Below are 21,449 nucleotides of genomic sequence, written 5' to 3'. Positions count from 1 at the left end.
GACAATCTGTAGCCGCCGATATGTTATTGCTGCTAAGTATTCCATTTATTGTTATTCAGCTAATTGGACACACACATAAATTATGGTTCCATTTAAAGTAGACAAACTGGAGGCACAGGAAGAGAACAATCAATAAAAGGTTGGATGGAACTTTGGCTGTGGCCTCTTTAGCACACACAACGACACACACAAGAGGAAACCATGCTGAGGGGACAAATCTATTTGGCAGCTGTGACTAAGTGATTGTTTTACAGGATGTAAATTAGAGACATCAGTAGAAAATACATCATGCACTCACAATTACTTTCATTTAGACTTGCACAGGTCCTTACACCCACAATTACTTTCATTTGGCATGGTTATGGAAATGTCTTTTGGTATGTTTGCTGTACAATTACAGGTACTGTCATCTCTCACTACATCCTGGTTAGAGCATCGTTCCCTCGGTTTTTCAGAAATGTGTTAATTCATCATTAATAATCACAGTTTCTTGGTTGGCGACAGCCTGGTAAGCAACTATCCATCCATGCATTTTCTATGCCGCTTATCCTCACTAGGGCTGCGGGGGTATGCTGGAGCCTATCCCAGCTGACTTCGGGCAAGAGGCGGGGTACACCCTGGACTGGTCGCCAGCCAATCACAGGGCACTCACATTCATACCTATGGACAATTTGGAGTCGCCAATTAACCTAGCATGTTTATATATATATATATATATATATATATATATATATATATATATATATATATATATATATATATATATATATACATACATATAAATATATACACATATATATACACACATATATTATATTATATATATACACATATATTCACACTCACATTCATACCTATGGACAATTTGGAGTCACCAATTAACCTAGCATGTTTATATACACATATATATATATATATATATATATATATATATATATATATATATATATATATACACACATATATATTGATATTGATATTGATATGGATGCTGTATGGTATCATGTACCCAGAAAAAATTATTACGTTTGATTAATGTTCATGTTAAAGGTTAAATAACTGTTAATCGTTATCCTCCCTATCAGTGTGGAAGTGGTAAGATTTTAGCTATTTAAGTTTAAAGGAAATAACTTGAAGGCTACCGTTTAGGTCGCTAGCTCTCTAGTTTGCGAGTTAGCATGTGTCTCAAGACACTGCAGTTGCGCAATATGTAAAAAGTATAAATGTGACTATAGTCATGTTTTTTCATGTCTACAGGGCTCTAATAATGCTTTGTTCATTTTAATCTGAAAAAAAAATAATTTGTCTACCCACCAACTATACATATGTGGTTTTTATTAATTGCCGTTTTATTATTATATTTATTTCTTACTGATTGATTGATTTTCTTTATTCTTGATTTGTTTATTTATTTTTCATCTTATTTTGTGCAGAAAACGATATTTGAGAACAGTGGAATGTTTTATCAGAGCTTTTATTGTAGAAAATCGAAACCAAAGCAAAGTTTATTCATTTTTCTGTTTTTAATAAATGCATTTTTGGGTTGTTTTTTTTTTTTGGAAAACCTGATGCGGCCCAGTCTCGCCCAGACCCTAGCTCCAGTGGCCCCCAAGTAAATTGAGTTTGAGACCCCTGGTTTAGATTCTGTTCCCCAGATGGCGCTAATGCACATCAAAAGCTGCTAGCCAACCGCCAATAAACGACAGAAGAAGAAGACGACGACGAAGAATGCACCCTAACAACTTTCCGTTTGAACAGGTACAATTCGGATTGGCACTTGGAATGAGGTGTATACAAAGGTTAAATTGTTTCCGTTTGAGCAAATAAACCCAATGCAATTGGAATATTTGGGTCCATGCTAATGTTTCTTCTTTCCACTGCACTTTGATGAATTGATTTGTAACATTTCTAAAAAAACAAAACATAAAAACAACAAACCCTCCATGAAAACAAAAGCAAAATTGAAACAACACATGATAGCGATGACTGCAATGCTGTCTGAGCCACAATCAAAACACATGAAACACTTTTCCCAAAGTACAGTACTTTCAAAACCATACTGAAATTACAAGAAGAAATTACATTGCCGGAAACAAACCACGCAATTTCTGTGTATGTGTGCACAGAAAAGACTGAAAAGACTTTCTGGGTACTTTCTGCTGCTGAGCTCTCCAAGAACCTGCCTGTCTAAGATAGCACTTTAGATCAAACCTTAGATTTGTAACGGCGAGGCTTTTATTTCTAAAAAGCAGCCTTTTACTGTAATGACCTGTGGTGAGGGATTTTAGACGACCGCTACACCTTTCAGCATCTTCTCCTTTACTGATTACAACCTTTCACCCGGACTTCAACATTACAAGATAGTCCAATCGCTCAGGAAGATCGTGCTTTGAGAGCGGGGAGATATTAAAAGTGTTGAACAGAGAGAAACGACGACTCTGTAACGGCTGCAATGAATTATTTCTAAAGCCAGAAATTAGTTCAGCTAGCCTCAAAAGAAGCATGGACTTTATAGAGTACATCCGTTTTATAACTGCAAATCCACATTTTGTAACTGTACACAAAACGCAAGGCCACTGCGGCGTGGAAGAATGCATCGAGATTTCAGTTTTGTTTATCGGTTTCCAATGCAGCGCGAGTCCCTGGGACTCACAAGTGGTGATTTGAGGGGTACACTGGGAAATTCAATGGGTCTTCTTTCTATTCCTTATGTTCTTTTTTTTTTAAACAGGCAGGTTGAAGTCTTTCCATTGTGGTGCGGTATGATTACACTTAAGGGATATACTCATTTGTGTTCAAAATGGAAATGAATGGAACTGAAATTAAATAAATTGAATGAGACAATGTTACAGATTCAATGGAAAAATATACAAAAAAATGTTGAGGTCTAGGCTGATCAGTAGTACTGGAAATAGAAAATACAGCTGCAAACGTCTGTCGACGAGCAATAGTGTTTATCTTTTACTTTCTCCATCCGAGGAGAACAAAATGGGGACCATCCAAAGTATTTAGCATCACTGCTGTTGTGCTGAAGGTGCAATAAAAAATAGCTATATATTGCTTCATGCTGCTGTTCTTGTCTTGATTATAAAGGACAAACATAACAACTTCCTGTTCATATCGCCATAAGACGTGCTTAACAAGCAGCATTTAGCTCTGTTAATGCTGCTGCACCATTAGCTATGAGCTAACTAGCTAGGTAAGTAAATACTGTACATACAAACGGGCTGTTATCATTGGCTATGTTGTTACCGCTTGCTTGCCTGTCACTTGGAGTCGCATTACAAAATGGTACAGAATAAGCCGTTATGTGTTTATTTAATTTACATTTTGTTTCGACAACCTCAGTCAAAGAACTCAGCTGTGATGCATTCACTGTATTACAGAGAATCTGATTTTTTTTTTATCTTGACAAAAATATATTAGGGTGCATCAAATTTTTAAATTTTTTAAAATTCATAATATCAATTTGGCTGGCATACCATTTTTTTCTAATGAACATAAAAATGTATTTCGCAAAGTTTTGAGGAAATCCTTTGAGATTTAGCGGTGCCACCTCATACATAAACTTTTGTAAAATTTCGGAAAATGTGCAATTTCTAGTCTAATTGCCAAAACGTTGACCTGGAAATGTTGAGTACAATGAACTTCTATACAGCATCATTTTCTACAAAGTTATCAAAGGGGGCCCAGACCAAAGACCAAGCTGCAACTACTAGTCTGAAAGGAACTAGTTGTTAAAATAATAAATGGACAAGTGTATATCAGATTATGTAGGACTACAGTACCACTCTCAATAAATATGAGGCATCAGCAATACTGTCTACTCTATATTATTCTTGTTGATGTTATGTTTGCTCAGCTATTAGCTAACTGTCATTAGCAAACTGTAGCTAGCTAATGTTAGCTACAGTAGAGGCAATGAGCACTAAATACCTATAAATATGACGACAATTCATTCAAATTACAAAAGACAAAACCACATATTTGCTAGTAATATGTCATAGGAGTATAAATACCAACAAAAACACAAAGATCACCTCAGAGTTCTTGAGCTGCAGTCTTTGCTGACCTCAAATCTCCATGGCGACCATTGAACTGTTCACCACTTTATTCCACAAAAACAGATGTATGGTGGCACTCCTAAATAATCATGTATTGGAAAAATATTTTGTATGTGTTGTTTCTACATATATTGGAACACTTTTAGTACCCAGCCATATCAAAATTCAATAATTGGGTTTTTTGATGCACCCTAATATATAGTATATATATTTTAATATATATATTTATTTTATTGTCCCCAATCGGGCGAGGGAAGCCACAACAAAGAGGCTGAAGAGTTAGCTGGATGCGGCTCCACAGCTGTGGGTTGACAAGTAAACCAGTAAACCAAAATGTAATGATTTCATTATTTTTCTTGATATCTTCTTAATATTTGTAAAAAAAATTCAGTGCCTCACCAGCCATGAACGTCACAGGGGTACGTTTTTTTTTGGGAGGGGGATACTGGATAGTGATTTTTAAAAATATTTTTATATATATTATTTATATAGGCGGCACGGCGGTATAGTGGTTAGTGCGCAGACCTCACAGCTAGGAGACCAGGGTTCAATTCCACCCTCGGGCATCTCTGTGTGGAGTTTGCATGTTCTCCCCGTGCACGCGTGGGTTTTCTCCGGGTACTAGGGTTTCCTCCCACATTCCAAAAACATGCTAGGTTAATTGGCGACTCCAAATTGTCCATAGGTATGAATGTGAGTGTGAATGGTTGTTTGTCTATATGTGCCCTGTGATTGGCTGGCGATCAGTCCAGGGTGTACCCCGCCTCTCGCCCGAAGACAGCTGGGATAGGCTCCAGCACCCCCCGCGACCCTCGTGAGGAAAAAGCGGTAGAAAATGAATGAATATATTATTTATATATATTATATACGTATATATATATATATATATATATATATTATATTTTTATTTGTGAGACTATGTGAATGTGAATATAAGTAGGCATAGTATAACATGAAGAACAACAATCGTCTTGAATAGGCTTGTACCTTGGCTGCTGCCAGAAGGCCCACAGAGATGGCAACACGGGCCCGTAGGTCAGGTCTGTCCTTTGGCCACACATAGGACAGCATGGCAGACAGGATCTTGGTGGAGTTCACCTCTTTCAGCTGTGCAGAACAAATAACAGGAATATTCTCTCATCAGTTTGAGAACAAACACATAACCTGAACCCATAATCAACATGTAATGCGCATGCATGAAAATGAATTAAAATGATGAATCCTAATATACAGTATTTTAATAAAAATTGTAAAAACGGATTATACTAATTGGGATCCCTAAGGGGGGAATTCAATTTGCACTCTGCTGAATAAATTTGTGTTGCACAAGTGCAGGGAGGCAGGAAAAAGAGAACGTCGTTTTAACTAACTACTGCTTTCTGGTTGCAGGAATCGGGTAGAAAACCAAAATCTTGAACAACAAGCTGCAACTCAAGAAATGATCTTATGTTACCTCCATTTTATCATATAGTGGTTCGTATATTAGTGATAAAGTGTTTTTGGGGGGGAGGTTTTTATTGGTACAAGTGCACATATACGATCATTTGTTAACATTTTTCCACAATTATTTATATTTATTTTATATTTATATAATTTGAGCATTATAAATGTGTTTGCCAAAAAATATGTTCCAAGTTTGTGTTCATGTCAAAAGCCAAAAATGGATTATTCATTCATTTTTCCACCACTTATCCTCACGAGGATCACGGGGGTGCTGGAGCCTATCCCAGCTGTCTTCAGGAGAGACGTGGGGTACACCCTGGACTGGTGGCCAGCCAATCACAGGGCACATATAAACAAACAACCATTCACACTCACATTCATACCTATGGACAATATGGAGTCGCTAATTAACCTAGCATGTTTTTGGAATGTGGGAGGAAACCGGAGTACCCGGAGAAAACCCACACATGCACAGGGAGAACACGTAGATGACGGGGGTGGAATTGAACTCACGTCTCTCCTGCATGCTAACCACTCGTCCGCCGTGCAGCCAACAATGGACTAATTCACAGAAAATATCTAATGTCCACGCAAGGTCCCTTGGGGGGGGTCTCAGAGAATCACCAGGCAGACATGGCAATCCGGCCTGACACTACAAGTCCCAGGAGACACCCGGGCTGTCATCCCAGCTGAGAGTGGGAGTCCACTGCTGCCAACATGTCTATTTACCAACACTCCAGCACACAGCTGCCACAGGGACTCTCTGCAGGCCAAAGTTGATGCAGTAATTCCTTTAATCCGTTCAATATGGAGGCTCCGTGGTACAGCCCTGCTGTATGGCAGCAAATTACACCGACCTTGTAGTCAACACCTGCCTTTAATCAAATTCAATTAAGTAATATTTAACAGTGTGAAGAGAGGATTAACATTTATACAGCAGTTGTAAAGTTGCCCCGCACGGTGGCTTGGGTAATGGCTTTTTCAGGAGTGTAGAAATGATGTCCAATATGAAAACAATTTCAGAAATTCCAGAATCATCATTTCTAAGGAAACATCCCAAATATCATATATCATCAACAAACACGCACCATAAGTCCTGTCAGTCAGACCAGTGATTCTTAACCATAGGGCCGTGGCCCAAACTTGGACCTCAAGCGCCACCTATATGGCCGCAAAAAAACATTGAGTTTTGCACCAGTGGGCCGTAAGGGCCGTGGGACTGCGTAGTACAGGGGTCTCAAACTCAATTTACTTGGGGGCCACTGGAGGTAGGGTCTGGGTGAGACTGGGCCGCATCAGGTTTTCCAAAAAAACCCCCCAAAAAACGCAGTTATTAAAACCAAAAAAAATGTATAAACTTCGCTTTGGTTCCAATTTTCTACAAGAAAAGCTCTGATAAAACATTCTACTGTTCTCAAATATCTTACTTTTTATTTTTCTACACAAAAGATGAAAAATATAAACAAATCAAGAATAAAGAAAATCAATCAGTAATAAATAAATGTAATTATAATAATAAAACGCCAAATAATAAAAATTTAAACCACATAGGGTAGACAAATTATTTTTTTCAGATTAAAATGAACAAAGCATTATTAGAGCCCTGTAGACATGACAAAACACGACTATAGTCACATTTATACTCTTTTTATTTACAACATATTGCGCAACTGCAGGGTCTTGAGACACATGCTAACTCACAAACTAGAGAGCTAGCGACCTAAACGGTAGCCTTCAAGTTATTTCCTTTAAACTTAAATAGCCAAAAACTTACCACTTCCACACGGATAGGGAGGATAACTATTAACAGTTATTTAACCTTTAACATGAACATTAATCAAACGTAATAATTTTTTCTGGGTACATGATACCATACAGCATCCATATCAAACTTACGTGGGCCGCACTAACATTAAACTTTCATATCAAGGCAGGGGCCTCAAACTAGAGACCCCTGGCGTAGTAGGTTATCAACTGAAGACACCAGAGATAGGCTAGCCGCTATGCTACTGTATGTTATCCATGAGAAGCTCAGTAACAGTGCAGCTTCCGACCAGATGGTGGCGGTAATGTGTCAGTCAGTTCTTTAACAAGCATTAGAAGAAGACATTCAACTACACCAAGCAATGGAGAGGTTTTTAAAACAAAAAAAATGAAGACAAAAGGGGTGCCAGCCCCCCGACAAAAGACAAAATTAGTACAATCCTGACTTCATCAAGTAAGGCTTTGTAAATGGAGGAAGCGAGGCAGAGTCGAGAGCCCAGTGTGTGGAGTGTTGCATTGTTTCTTGCTTAATTTGTTCCATTAATTATTAGCAATAATAAACAATAAACAATGAACAATAAACAATAAACAATAAATAACCATACCCCTAACCCAAATAAATAATAAACAATAAATAATAAATAATAAACCATAAACAATAAATAATAAATAACCCTAACCCTAACCCAATTAAAAATTAAAAATTAAAAATAATCTTTGTGATGATCACATTTTTACATGTCATGTTATTATTCGGCTGCACGGCGGACGCGTTGTTGTTGAGCGCAGGTCACACAGCCAGGAGACCCGAGTTCAATCCCACCCTCACCCATCTCTGTGTGGAGTTTGCATGTTATCCCATGTTTTCTCCTTCCAAAAACATGCATGCTAGGTTAATTGGCGACTCCAAATTGTTCATAGGTATGAATGTGAGTGTGAATGGTTGTTTGTCTATATGTGCCCTGTGATTGGCTGGCCACCAGTCCAGGGTGTACCCCGCCTCTCGCCCAAAGACAGCTGGGATAGGCTCCAGCACCCTCATGAGGATAAGTGGTAGAAAATGAATGACTGAATGTTATTATTTGTCAAACTTTATTCAGGTTTTAGCTTGTTAAACTGTGTGGATTTGATTTATTGGTGAAAACAAATGAATGAGATCAATTAAATATATACAGTGTTAATATTTAACGGCCCCCGGGCCACTCTGCACTGAAAAAAATCGGGCCTCGACGTCAAAAAGGTTACGAACCCTTGAGTCAGACTGAATTATTTGTATAAATTTATATTTATATATTTATATTATTTTTATAAAAGTGTGTTCTCACCACATTTTTGGGATCTGCGCTGAGCCCTCCTCCTGCATTGCCGTGCCAGCATGTTCTTTTGTCGGCAACCTGCAAATGCTGTGAAACATCTAAAATTACAACATGTGCAAATCAAGGCATGGAAAAGCTTCTAGAAAAGCTTCTGATCTCGACTTACTTTTGCTGCCTCCAAAATGCGTCGATAGCTTTCACTTGTGTTTGTATTCCACGTGCTTGCTTGCGAGTGTGGAGGCGTATTCAGCTGAAAAACACGTTGCATCAAAATCAAAATCGTAAACGTACAACTCGCCGTTTCACTGCATCACTCATGAACTGCAGGGTATTACACATACAGCACCCGGAAATGGACAAAAATACTCAATGTGCAGCCACCGCTCTTATACAGTCATCTAGAAGAACATTTGAGAGGTCAAAGGTCATAGCATGCAAATACATATAAAACGTTGACGGAAATGGAAAAAAGAACTTCTTTGAAGACGTGATTCTTGTTGTGACAGCAAGAGACCACACAGACACCACCTTCTTGTTTTGACATGAGTTATTTCTTGAATTCTGTAGTGTTTCTCACATCAATACTACAAAATGGAGCCAAAGAAATTTTCCAGTGTCGTGGATTAATGTTATTTTCTATAGCAGGACTCGACAATAACAATGTACCGATGGCCCGGGGCAAGTTAAAACAAAATTCGGGCAAGTAAATCTAATCAGTGATATTCCCGTCGGGCAAGTGCACTTTGGCATGCCATACTGCCAAGAGTTTTTTTTTTTTTAAAGCGGTTCTTGTTGGGTGTTGGTAAAACACGGACTGCGTAATTCCGGTGGTAAGTTGCAAAGCAATCCTTGCAAAACTTGAAATGGACCAATCAGAATCGTTTATTTAGACCGCGGTCCGTAATCCACAGTCCGCGTTTTACCCACACCCGTTGTTCGCGATCAACCAATCAGCAATCTTCGCTGCCAACATCGTCTAATTCTGAAGGAAACAGCAAAAAGTGATGAACCAGTGCCTCCTAAACAAGTATTTTATTAGCGGCAGCAAATCAAATGATGGCACAGGTGAGTGAATCACATTGCTGTGACAATTTGAAGTGGTCACAATGAAACACCACCGATTAGATCCAATACCAAGTGCTGATTTTGCACAAGCTACAAAATCTAGCGGTTCCATTTCTCTGTGTATTTTTTTCACCTTTGTTTGACCATTGAGCTTTTTTCTGGATTAAAAACACTTTACTAGTACACAAATGTGTCTATTCAATAATGTTTCATTGTGGTGCACAACTTATAAATATCACTGCTTACTACGACTACCATGTGTAAGGTAGTATGGTAGTACTCTCATTTGATCTTTATTTGAGATTCTCATGTGATGCCACAAAAAATTACATGATGTCATTATGGCAGTCTTTTCATTTTACATGGGGCAAGTTCAGGCAAGTAGTTCTCACCTTAAGGATTCCCCATGGGCAAATCATTTTTGTTTTTAATGTAGAGCCCTGTATAGAAATGTTTGCTTTGGTTAGAGTTAGTTTTGGTTAGTGTCGGACCTTGTGGAACAGATAAATGCTATTAACCAAGGCACCACTGTATCGATATTTTGATATGAGAATCAATTTTAGAGCTTGAAAAGTTGGTACCCGAAGTATCAATACTTCAGTATTGATCCGCATATTACTAGTGCCAACCAGTGTCACTTACAACCAGCACCTTGAACGAACTGGAGCATAACGAAGAGTTAAGAATTAACTCATTCAATAATAATGACGTATTATGTAATCAACAACGTATTAATACGTCTTTACAGAGGCAAAAATAGGTGATGATGTAATTCTCCACTACTAAAGCCATAAAAATGGCCACAACGCGGCAGAAGTCCATTTGAGAAGAGATTGGCGGGTATCATGTTATCACACATGACAGGAAGGAGGAAGCGAGACAGTGTGAAGGAGGGACATTTGAGTTGTCCCAAAAGTGAAAAATATTTATGTCAAAGTGAAATGTATACTTTTGCAAAAAGTTGTTTTTTTTCTTTTTTTTTTAGTTGGGAACTGATATTTTCCAGAAACTTACCTATGTTCAAGTGCTGATTTCTAAAGAACTAAAAAAAGGTAGAAACTTTCCTCAGATGAAAGACAGGAGTTGCAGCTTTCTTTTGGTAGGTTCCATGTTTATACAGCCATAGAACACAATATTCTGTGTGCCTTGAAGGATCAGTCAAAATTGTCTAAAATGGATGTTACAGAAGGGGATGGATTTTGAAAAGTGGCTAGGATTAAATATTAGTTAATAACAGTAAGTTTTTTGACAAATGTTCTTTATGTGTGCAGCAATTCAGAAGTAAATTTTCAACATGGTGAGTCCTATTTTTTCCCCACACAACTTTCTCTTTTGTGTCTATGCATTACAATACAAAAGCGCCAAAAACAAAACTAAAAGTTCATTCTGGAGCTTCTTTTAGACGTCCCATCATATCAAAACTGAACTGAAATAATCTTGTGAGTTTCACTTTTACTTGAGTGACTAAAATAGAGTGGTCTGGTTGACCTTTGACTCTAAGCAGAAAGCAGAAAAACGTCAATGCACTGGGTGGGACAAACAAGTTTATCTAACGTTTACTGACCCTCTACGTGCCTCTTCAACACGTGATTGTGGCAGGCTACATGCTACATGTTACATGTTAGGTCCAAAAATACATACATAATATGTATGCTGAAAATCCTTTCGTCATACAACTGTTACATAATCATGAAACTAATGTATAGGTAGTGTCAACAATGGAAATATGAGGCTAGTTAAAATAAGTGACACACAGAAAGTCCTGTTAGCACATATCTTAGCTTATCTATATGCGCACAGACATTGCATGATTACGACAGAAAGCACATTTAACAGGAGGACATATTTAGAGTAGTTGAAGAAATTTAAGCAGAGGAGTGAAGTTGAGAACTTTTATTCCCAGCTCTGTCCTTGTGTTATGACTGTCACCCTCCTAAAAAAGCACCGTGTCCTCTCTTTAACTTACCGGGTAAAAACTTTGTCGCGTATGCTTCGTCACGTTCCCGCCGTGGCTTTTACTCCAAATGTGATAAGAGCATGTCCTTTGAAGAAGAAGTGCCAGCTTTTGTCTTTGGAAATTAAATCCGCATTTTAGCGGCACCAACATAGGCGCCATGTTGAAAGTAAAGAGGAGGCGGGCTCGTGCGCACGCCGGCTACGTAATATCCGGTTCGGTCAACGCTACTGTCACCGTCAAAGCTAGCTAAACGAGCGTTAATGCTACACATCGTGATTTTAAGCCGAATTGGCTTTAGTTTGACATTTAAACGGTTTTGTGTGTAGGTTAAAGGTTTGTTTATGTTCCAGTTGGATTAAGTGGGGGACTGTTCTTTTAAAGACAGGAGTCACAGCTAAAGGTAAAACACGTTGCCTGGCTGCTCTTTGTTAAACGGCAGATTAACGTGTACGTGAAGTAGGTCGCCAGTTTGGCCACTTTGAAAAGAAAACTACTGCCTACCACCAGTTATACTCAGGATGCCATGCCACAATCAACAAATGAACAGTGTCAACACCGGCCAAGAGCACCCCATGAAGCAGGTCCGCTTTGCTACCAACAGCAACAGCAATGTGGCTGCAGTGCTATCCACTACTGAGCCAAGTGACGCTAACAGCAGCAGGCAGCCTGTAAACCAAGACCCACCGGGACCGCAACTCAAACTGCTTCCTCTCAATGACCAGATCCGAGAATTGCAGACAATTATTAGAGACAAGTGAGTCACTGTTTTGTTTTCACTGTGCCCCCCTTCACATATATAGCCACTTTTTAAAAAAATCAAAAATATTTAGCAAAATGAAAACTCATTCTAAGCCCCAGAAAAATTCTATTGTCTTTGTATTAAATAATTAGCTTACATAACAATTGTCCATACATAGACTATACTGCTTGTCCCCCAAATGAGCTGGAAACTATGTAAGATGGATTTGGGCTGGTCACCTGTCAATCAATCACAGGACACATATAGACAAACAACCATTCACATTCATACCTATGGAGGCAGGGAGTACAGACCTGCCAACATCTAAGAATTTGTTGTACTTGGCATGAAATTAGACTGCTGTATATGATTGTATGCTTCACTGTGCTCTTATTTTGTTGCGTTTCACTGTACTTCAGTTGCAAGTATAGATAAATATATATTATCAATTCGTAAATAGTATTTCAAATAAGGGGGCAAGAAATACAGTTTTACAATAATTTGTAAAACGATCTGGCAGCTAGCCGTCCCCCTCATTGATGAGCTTTAAGACGCTTATAGCACTCAAGACCGAGTGGATGTTTTGATCACAAAAATTGAACTCAAATTGAGCACAAAATAACCCACCATGGAGCCAAAGAAAAGTTCCGAGTAGCAGAATGGATTTGGTTAGCGTCAGACAGCGGTTCACAAATTGAACTCAAATTGAGCACAAAATAACCCACCATGAAAGAAAAAGAAAAGTTCCAAGTAGCAGAATGGATTGGGTTAGCGTAAAAATGTGCGGATGTTAACCAAAAGTACCTCCAACTGTTAATGAAATACTTAAAAACATACATTTGAAAACGCAATACAGTGGTACGCCCCGGTTTTAATGATTCTTGTGCCTAAAAAACATGTCGGTTGATATGGCAGCCATTTTGAGAGCTCGGGTCCGCCTACCCCACAAATCATTATCATAGGAAAGCCCAGGATGTCCTCTCCATGGCACAACAGGCTTTATTCTATGTGTTATAATACTCCAAAAATAGTAAACTACTAAATACTAATCCAAAATACTCCAAACCTCAGAAGAAATACTCATTGGAATGATAAAAACACTGCATGTCAAATTGACAACCAATGGATGTGTATTTGTATGTTTTTAAAGGTCTACCAGCAGAGGGGATTTTGTGTTTTGCGCTGACCGACTGGTAGGATCATGCCACAATACCCAACATATTTTTTTTTCAAAGTAAATTAACTTCCTTTCTTGTCCTCGCAGATCAGACTGGTCGTAGAAGAGGGCTTGAATCAGCTGCCCTACTCCGAGTGCACTGTGACCACACCCACAGGTCAGAATCTCTTCCCAAGAAATGACGTGAGCGGACGCAGACGGCAAATATCTTCTCAGATAAAGCCCATTGGATTGGGCCGCTCTTGTGCTATGTGTTGCTTTCAGGGTACAAGTACGAAGGAGTTAAGTTTGAGAGGGGCAACTGTGGCGTCAGCATCATGAGGAGTGGTAAGGCAAACAACATAACACAAATAAAGTCACTACGCCCCTTTTAAAATACCAGTATGTTAAGTTGTGTGTGCATTTCATAATAATGGAAAAAATATATATATATTCGCCTGCAGCATATTTAGGAATAAAATGAAAGGAGATTTAGGGCCACGTTAAAAAGAACACAATAACACGCTACAAGCAGCATATTAGCCAGAATATACAGCAACAGGTGGCGCCAAACATCTCCCCAGAGCTTTTCTTCCTGTCACTCGTACACACCATTGAGTCTCAATTTTAAGTCAGTGAGGCAGAGTCGGGTAACATTGTAACATTAGCATTAGCTTTGCGCTTCAAAGTACTATCATGAAAATTTCATGAAAATATGCAATTATTAACTTCAGTGGCTACCTTTTGGATACACCCTATAGTTATATAATGTATGTCCCATGTAGGGTTGAGGACCATGTGAGATCCACAGTATATGAATGAATGGAGTAGACATAAAAAAAAATGCAAAGACTGTCCAGTGGACAGTGATCAATTATATAATAATCATTATTATATTATTAATTAGCCTATTATTATTACTATCATCATTATTCTTCTGATTAGTAGTAGTAGTAGTAGGCTAGTATTAGTCTGTTTATTGGCTTGCTTATTAGCCTGCTTTTGCCCTATTATATGAAATTTGTCAGATATTTTTTTGTAAAAAAAAATAAATCAATAATATATCAATAAATATATCAAATTATTTAGGGGGGCTTTAAGAACATTTTAGGGGGGCTGAAGCCCCCTAAAATACGCCTAATAACGCCACTGGGTGTCCCATGTTTATTACCACAGGGGAGGCCATGGAGCAGGGTCTGCGGGACTGCTGCTGCTCCATACGCATCGGCAAAATCCTCATCCTCAATTTGTCAGAGATTTTTCTTGTAAAAAACAAACAAAAAAAAATCAATAAAAAATATAAAATTTTTAGGGGGGCAACAAACAAAAAAAATCAATTAAAAATATCAGATTTTTTAGGGGGCTTAAGAACATTTTAGGGGGACCAAAGCCCCCTAAAATACGCCTAATGACGCCACCGGTTGTCCCATGTTTTTTACCACAGCGGAGGCCATGGAGCAGGGTCTGCGGGACTGCTGCCGCTCCATACGCATCGGCAAAATCCTCATCCTCAATTTGTCAGAGATTTTTTTTGTAATAAACAAACCAAAAAAATCAATAAAATATATCAAATTATTTAGGGGGGCTGAAGAACATTTTAATAAAAAATCAGAAAATTAAAATATCAGAATTGATATTTGATAATTGACAATATCAGAGATTTGTCAGATATTTTTTTTGTAAAAAACAAAAAAATCTATAAAAAATATCAAATTATTTAGGGGGACTTAAGAACATTTTAGGGGGTCCGAAGCCCCCTAAAATACGCCTCATGACGCCACTGGCAAAATCCTCATCCTAATCCTCAATTTGTCAGAGATTTTTTTTTTTTTTCGTAAAAAAAAATCAATAAAAAATATAAATTTTTTTGAGGGGGCCAACAAACAATAAAAATCAATTAAAAATATATAATATATATATAATATTTTTTTGTAAAAAAATATTTTTTTGTAAAAAAAAGTATCACATTTTTAGGGGGGGGGCAACAAAAAAAAAATTTTTAGGGGGCTTAACAACATTTTAGGGGGGCCGAAGCCCCCTAAAATACGCCTAATGACGCCACTGGGTGTCCCATGTTTTTTACAGGGGAGGCCATGGAGCAGGGTCTGCGGGACTGCTGCCCCTCCATACGCATCGGCAAAATCCTCATCCTCAATTTGTCAGAGATTTTTGTGTAAAAAACAAAAAAAAAATTATATCAATAAAAAATATCAAATTATTTAGGGTGACCTAACAACATTTTTAGGGGTGCCTAACAACATTTTAGGGGGCCTAACAACATTTTAGGGGGACTGAAGCCCCCTAAAATACGCCTAATGATACCACTGGTTGTCCCATGTTTTTTACCACAGGGGAGGCCATGGAGCAGGGTCTGCGGGACTGCTGCCGCTCCATACGCATCGGCAAAATCCTCATCCAAAGCGACGAGGAGACCCAGAAAGCCAAGGTCTACTACGCCAAGTTCCCTCCAGATATTTACAGAAGAAAAGTGCTGCTCATGTATCCCATTCTCAGTGAGTGTCAGAGCCCGGCACTTAAATCTTCCATTAGCAGCAGCACATACATGTTGTGAGATTAGCACTTGGGCACATATGCACAAACATTTTCATGCATGCAGTCATTCTCCATCGGATTGACCTTCACCGAGTCAAGATTTCCATGTCATTCAGGCACACTCGCGCTGTTCTGATAATTATAGCACTCAGAGGAAATTATACACTGCCTAGGAGATGGCCACCAAGCTGCAGAACAGCATAATGAGGGCCAGAAAAATGGCATGGTTACATTTCCCTACCCTTAGTGAGGAAAAAAATATATGCTGCCGAACAAGTCAGGTTGGAGGTTTATTTTAATGTAGCCTATTAAGTGTCCAGGTCACAACCGGGGACCTTTTTGGAGATGATAACATCAGTTATGCTGCTGCAGACACTAAACTATGATGGGTTTTTTTTATGTTTTGCATGATTTATTGATCCTATTCATTCCTTCTGTAGGTACAGGGAACACCGTGATTGAAGCGGTGAGGGTGCTGATTGAGCATGGAGTACAGCCCAGACATATTATCCTCCTCAGCCTCTTCTCCACACCTCACGGTACATCTGCACAGCTGCATGAGCTCATTTTCCATTTGCTTTGTGTTTACACAACAAATCAAACAAGTCTCCAATCCCGTCCTGCCCTTCGCCTCCCGATGCGGCGTTGCTTTTTATTCGACTGGTAACGACGTTGCGCGGCAGACGTGTAGTTCTATACGGCACGGATTGGAAAATGATTCAAAAACGTGTCTCAGTTGTGTCGCGAAACATTTATTAGGTCAGTCTCCAAGCCACAAACAATCAAGATTCTTTTGGGATGTTCTGAGCTCCTGTTTCTATACCAGTGTCACTGAGCAAAAATAATGGCGAGAGACTAATTCAACACTGCAACTGCCATGGAGGTGTCTGGGCCAGATGCCTGTCAGTCACTCCACTAGGTTCCTAACTATACCTTATTTTTTCTTAGGACAAGTAGTCCTAAAGAAACCAATAAACAAAGGCGTACTCTCCTCCCGTTCAGTTGTCCCACAATGCAATGCAGACTTGATTTTGGATGGAGTCCAACTATTGACTTAATAAGAGACAAAAGGACACCAGGGAGAGGCCACTCCTGTTGGTATTGTTGTATTGTTGAATCCACTCTTAGTTTTATCAACTGTCCAGGCAGACTTTGAATTGATGCGGGCCCTTATTAACAGTGCTTGGCATGTGTTTTTGTTAAATGGACTGCAAAACATATTCATGTTTTCATTAGTACACATCACATTTGACTTGCTTAAATGTGTCAAAAATACACATTCTAATTAAAATATTATAATAACACATATTGTACCCCTTTTCCACATTAAAAACATTTTAGCATCCCAGATGGACAGAATTTACTTGCTCCTGAGAAGCATTTAATTTTTTTTTTTTTTTTTGCAAAAGTCCACGGACCAGTGACAAGGTATTTACTTGTCAGGTATTTCAATGTATTGCTCTCTGGTTCTACCATATCTTACTTATGGATATTCTATGGGCTAATAACTATAAAAGCAATCTTCACTCGCTAAATGTACTGCAAAAAAGGTCAGTAAGGATTTTCTTATGACTAGTTGTCCAAAGAAAAAATCCTAATTTTCTTAGGATTTTTTGGTTTCCTTAGGATTTTTCTTAGATGACTAGTTGTCCTAAGACAAAAAGGACAGAAAGGAAAATTAGAAAGGAATTAGAAAGGAAATTAGGATTTTTTGTTTTCCTTGGGATTATTATTATTATTACTAGTCATATAAGAAAAATCCTAAGGAAACCAAAAAATCCTAATGGAAATTGGGATTTTTTGATTTCCTTAGGATTTTTTTTTTTTGCAAAAGTCCATGGACCAATGACAAGGTATTTACTTTACTAAGAAAAAATCCTATTTTTTTTTAGGATTTTTTGGTTTCCTTAGGATTTTTCTTATGACTAGTTGTCCAAAGAAAAAATCCAAATTTTCTTAGGATTTTTTGGTTTCCTTAGGATTTTTCTTAGATGACTAGTTGTCCTAAGACAAAAAGGACAGAAAGGAAAATTAGAAAGGAAATTAGGATTTTTTGGTTTCCTTGGGATTTTTTCTTAGGACAACTAGTCATATAAGAAAAATCCTAAGGAAACCAAAAAATCCTAATGGAAATTGGGATTTTTTGATTTCCTTAGGATTTTTTCTTAGGACAACTAGTCATAAGAAAAATCCTAAGGAAACCAAAAAATCCTAAAGAAATTAGGATTTTTTGGTTTCCTTAGGATTTTTTCTTACGACAACTAGTCATATAAGAAAAATCCTAAAGAAATTCACTTAGAAGAATCTTCTAAATATGAGTTCATATTCATATTACCCAATGTACTAGATATAATAGGGAGAATAAGTTATTTTAAAGACATGAATAAAACCAGCGCTTGCATGTGTCCTCCCTGGAGGAGCTGAGTGATTGGCGGACAGGAAGTGATGCCAAGGGATTCGGTGTTGAGTTTTGGCTTTGCATGGGTGATGGCCGCAACAATAGCCCATGTTGTTTTTTTCCATTTTCTATACCGCTTATCCTCATTATGGCCGCGGGGGTATGCTGGACCCTATCCCAACATCCTGGTGGTTTACCAAGAATGAACGTGATGAGTGAATACTACAAATGAAAGTAACATACTTGCTTCTTTTTTAGGGGCCAAATCGATAATCAAGGAGTTCCCAGACATCACCATATTGGCAACAGAGGTTCATCCAGTGGCTCCAACACATTTTGGACAGAGGTATTTTGGGACCGACTGAAGGCAGGACAACCTGAGGAACATGATCTTGAACACGAATTGTTGTTTTGACTATATTTTTGTCTGCTTTAATTTAAAAAAAAAATTCTCATGTTCTTGTTGTGCCAAATACTCTCTCCAAAAAAAGGAAACTGTATTTATTCTGTTGATTTGTATTTTTCTTCTGCTGTGAATGGAATCAAACGATGTTGAGCCATATCAGGATCATTTTTATTTTAGCGCGTTACAAGTGAGGATTTATATCTGTTACCAGACAGAACACCAAATGGAAAGTATTGACTGACGCAGGGAAACGCCACAATCACATACATACAGTATGCCAAAGACCCTTTTCACCTGGACCACGTGTGGTGTTAGACACCCAGCTTTCTCATACATACATACATACGTACATACATACATACGTACATACATACACACATGAGCAGAATCTACAGATACCGCCTGCAGCAGTTAAGTCTATACAGCTGTACATTTTAGCAATAAATAAACAACATGAAAGAGTCATCATGTTTCTACATGCAGTCAATCCTCACCTTAGACGCGGACAACATAGATCATTAGAAATGACAGGAGTGTGTGTGTGTGTGTGTGTGTGTGTGTGTGTGTGTGATACGGTCCAGCAAGGTAGAAAAACACAATGAGGTCAAAAGTGTCAAAACCAGCTTGCATACAGGCTCATTGTCAATAAATGGATACAAAACATGGATACCAAACATCGACGTCACATTTTCACTCTGTGCTCTCTTTTGGAAAACATGTGAAACAACCGTTTCACTTCTCATGGATGCACATAAAAATATCACTACGATGCTCATTCTGACCTTTTCTTTTCAATGTTAAAAATCACTAAATGACCACACAGGATCTACATTAATTATACAGTGCTATGAAAAAGTTTGGGCACCCTTGGTCATTTAAGATTTTCCTTTATTAATCACTGGTTGCTTGGGTCAGCAATTTCAGTTCAATATATCACATAGCAGACAAACACACCGATGGATGAGATGTGAAATTAGGTTTATAGGATATACAGAAAGTGTGCAATAATTATTTAAACAAAAGTAGGCAGGTGTATAAATTTGGGCACCCTTGTTTTATTAATTTGAATACCTTTTAATACTAATTATTGGAACACAACATTTGTTTGGTCAGCTCATTGACCCTTGACCTGCTTACACAAGTGAAGCCAATCATGAGAAAGGGTATTTATAGGTGGCCAATTGCAAGCTTCTGAAAAGTAGCAGCATGGTAGCCTCAAAACAATGAAAACACAATGACCTGAAAGCAAAGATTGTTCAACATCATGGTCTAGGGGAAGGATACAAAATGCTAGACCAGATATTTCAGCTGTCACGTTCCACTCTGAGGAACATAGTAAGGAAATGGAAGACCACAGGCACAGTCGTAGTTAAGGCCCGGAGTGGTAGGACAAGAAAAATCTTATAAGTAGGGTGAATAATGGTGAGGTTGGTAAACCAATGGTAAATCAATGCAACCAGCGAGTCAAAATGTTTGCCCACCCTGATTTAGAGGCTGTTATTTCTGCAAAAGGAGGATCTACTAAAATTGATGTCATTTTTTGGTTGGGGTGCCCAAATTTCTATAATATATATAGTCTGCCCCCCCACCCGTTAATCATTGCAACCTGCGAGTCAAAAAGTTTGCCCACCCCTGATTTAGAGGCTGTTATTTCTGCAAAAGGAGGATCTACTAAAATTGATGTCATTTTTTGGTTGGGGTGCCCAAATTTAGGCACCTGCCTACTTTCAAGTAATTATTGCACACTTTCGGTATATCCTCTGAATTTCATTGTTTGTCTGCTATGTGATATACTGAACTGAAATTGCTGATCCCAACAACCAATGATTTCTAAAGGAAAATCTTAAATGATCAAGGGTGCTTGTACATGTCCAGGGGCGTTTATTTACTTGACCTTAGAGTATAGCAGACTTTTCTTAAAAGTAGGAATATATCGTAAAAGCGGAGCAGGTTCACAAATTGTTGTGTGTAACAATGGGAAAGGAATGTACACCTGCCTCATACCAGCAGTTTCTATGGTGTTGTGCTTGACTCTTGGTGGCTATCAATAATCAATAATGCAGTACCAGTGGAAGCTCCTCTTTGTCACTTTTAGGATTGAGTGGCAATGATGTAAACTCTGGTGTAAGTTCAAGTTTAAAGTTTGCACTTGCTGCACAACTTCTAAGACCATGCTGATATGTGTTTGTTTTTGCTGTGTTTTATTCATTACAGTCAGATTTGTTTCTCCAGGGTCGATTTGTCTAAAAAAAATAAATAAATAAAGCCCCATTTTTGTAAAAATCAAGACCTATAGCTTGCTGTGCTTCTTTGGGAAAGTAACGTCTGTTTCTTGTTGTTGGAATCACTGTCGAGGTACATTTATGCAACTATGCTAGGCTGATCTGCTGTAGAAACGGGGTTATATTTAAAAAGGTACTTAAACTACAGTGGAACCTCAATTTTCAATTTTTTTAACAAAACTGTTTGCATCTATTCTCGTACAATATCGCACATAAACATGTTGTATTTTATACTTTAGCACATACAGTCTTGTAGTATTAATCAAGATTTGGAGGGGAAACAGTGGTCAGTAGAAGTAGAATCCG

General features: G+C 38.2%; 2 protein-coding genes across 2 annotated transcripts in view; one reads left to right on the top strand and one right to left on the bottom strand.

Annotated features, from left to right (window-relative positions):
* Positions 1-12,206, bottom strand: part of abcb7 (ATP-binding cassette, sub-family B (MDR/TAP), member 7) — a 45,725-nt gene extending 33,519 nt beyond the window's left edge. Inside the window, exons 1-4 of the mRNA XM_058063047.2 lie at positions 11,619-12,206; positions 8,754-8,837; positions 8,597-8,674; positions 5,052-5,171 (exon numbers count right to left, since the gene is read on the bottom strand). Of these exons, the coding sequence (XP_057919030.2) occupies positions 5,052-5,171; positions 8,597-8,674; positions 8,754-8,837; positions 11,619-11,768 (432 nt within the window). The 5' untranslated portion in view covers positions 11,769-12,206. The remainder of the gene's footprint in view (positions 1-5,051; positions 5,172-8,596; positions 8,675-8,753; positions 8,838-11,618) is intronic.
* uprt (uracil phosphoribosyltransferase (FUR1) homolog (S. cerevisiae)) lies at positions 11,795-21,150 on the top strand. The gene is made up of 8 exons (XM_058063052.2): positions 11,795-12,009; positions 12,117-12,363; positions 13,499-13,541; positions 13,613-13,682; positions 13,790-13,852; positions 15,856-16,017; positions 16,498-16,596; positions 18,714-21,150. Exons 2-8 carry the CDS (start codon positions 12,128-12,130, stop codon positions 18,818-18,820), a joined length of 780 nt encoding a protein of 259 aa, XP_057919035.2. The 5' UTR covers positions 11,795-12,009; positions 12,117-12,127; the 3' UTR covers positions 18,821-21,150.
* Positions 21,151-21,449: the final 299 nt, after the last annotated feature.

The sequence above is a fragment of the Doryrhamphus excisus genome, linkage group LG22 (genome assembly GCF_037039965.1).
Source record: "Doryrhamphus excisus strain RoL-2023G ecotype Guam linkage group LG22, RoL_Dexc_Guam_v1.1, whole genome shotgun sequence".
NCBI lineage: Eukaryota > Metazoa > Chordata > Actinopteri > Syngnathiformes > Syngnathidae > Doryrhamphus > Doryrhamphus excisus.
Note: the sequence above shows the minus strand (reverse complement) of the source record. Positions and strands in the feature narration are given on the sequence as shown.

Coding starts and splice junctions, on each gene's coding strand:
- uprt (XM_058063052.2), top strand. CDS start 12,128: ATGCCATGCCACAATCAACAAATGAACAGTGTCAACACCGGCCAAGAG. Junction 13,853..15,855: donor CGTCAGCATCATGAGGAGTG/GTAAGGCAAACA, acceptor TTTTTACCACAG/GGGAGGCCATGGAGCAGGGT. Junction 16,018..16,497: donor GCTCATGTATCCCATTCTCA/GTGAGTGTCAGA, acceptor TTCCTTCTGTAG/GTACAGGGAACACCGTGATT.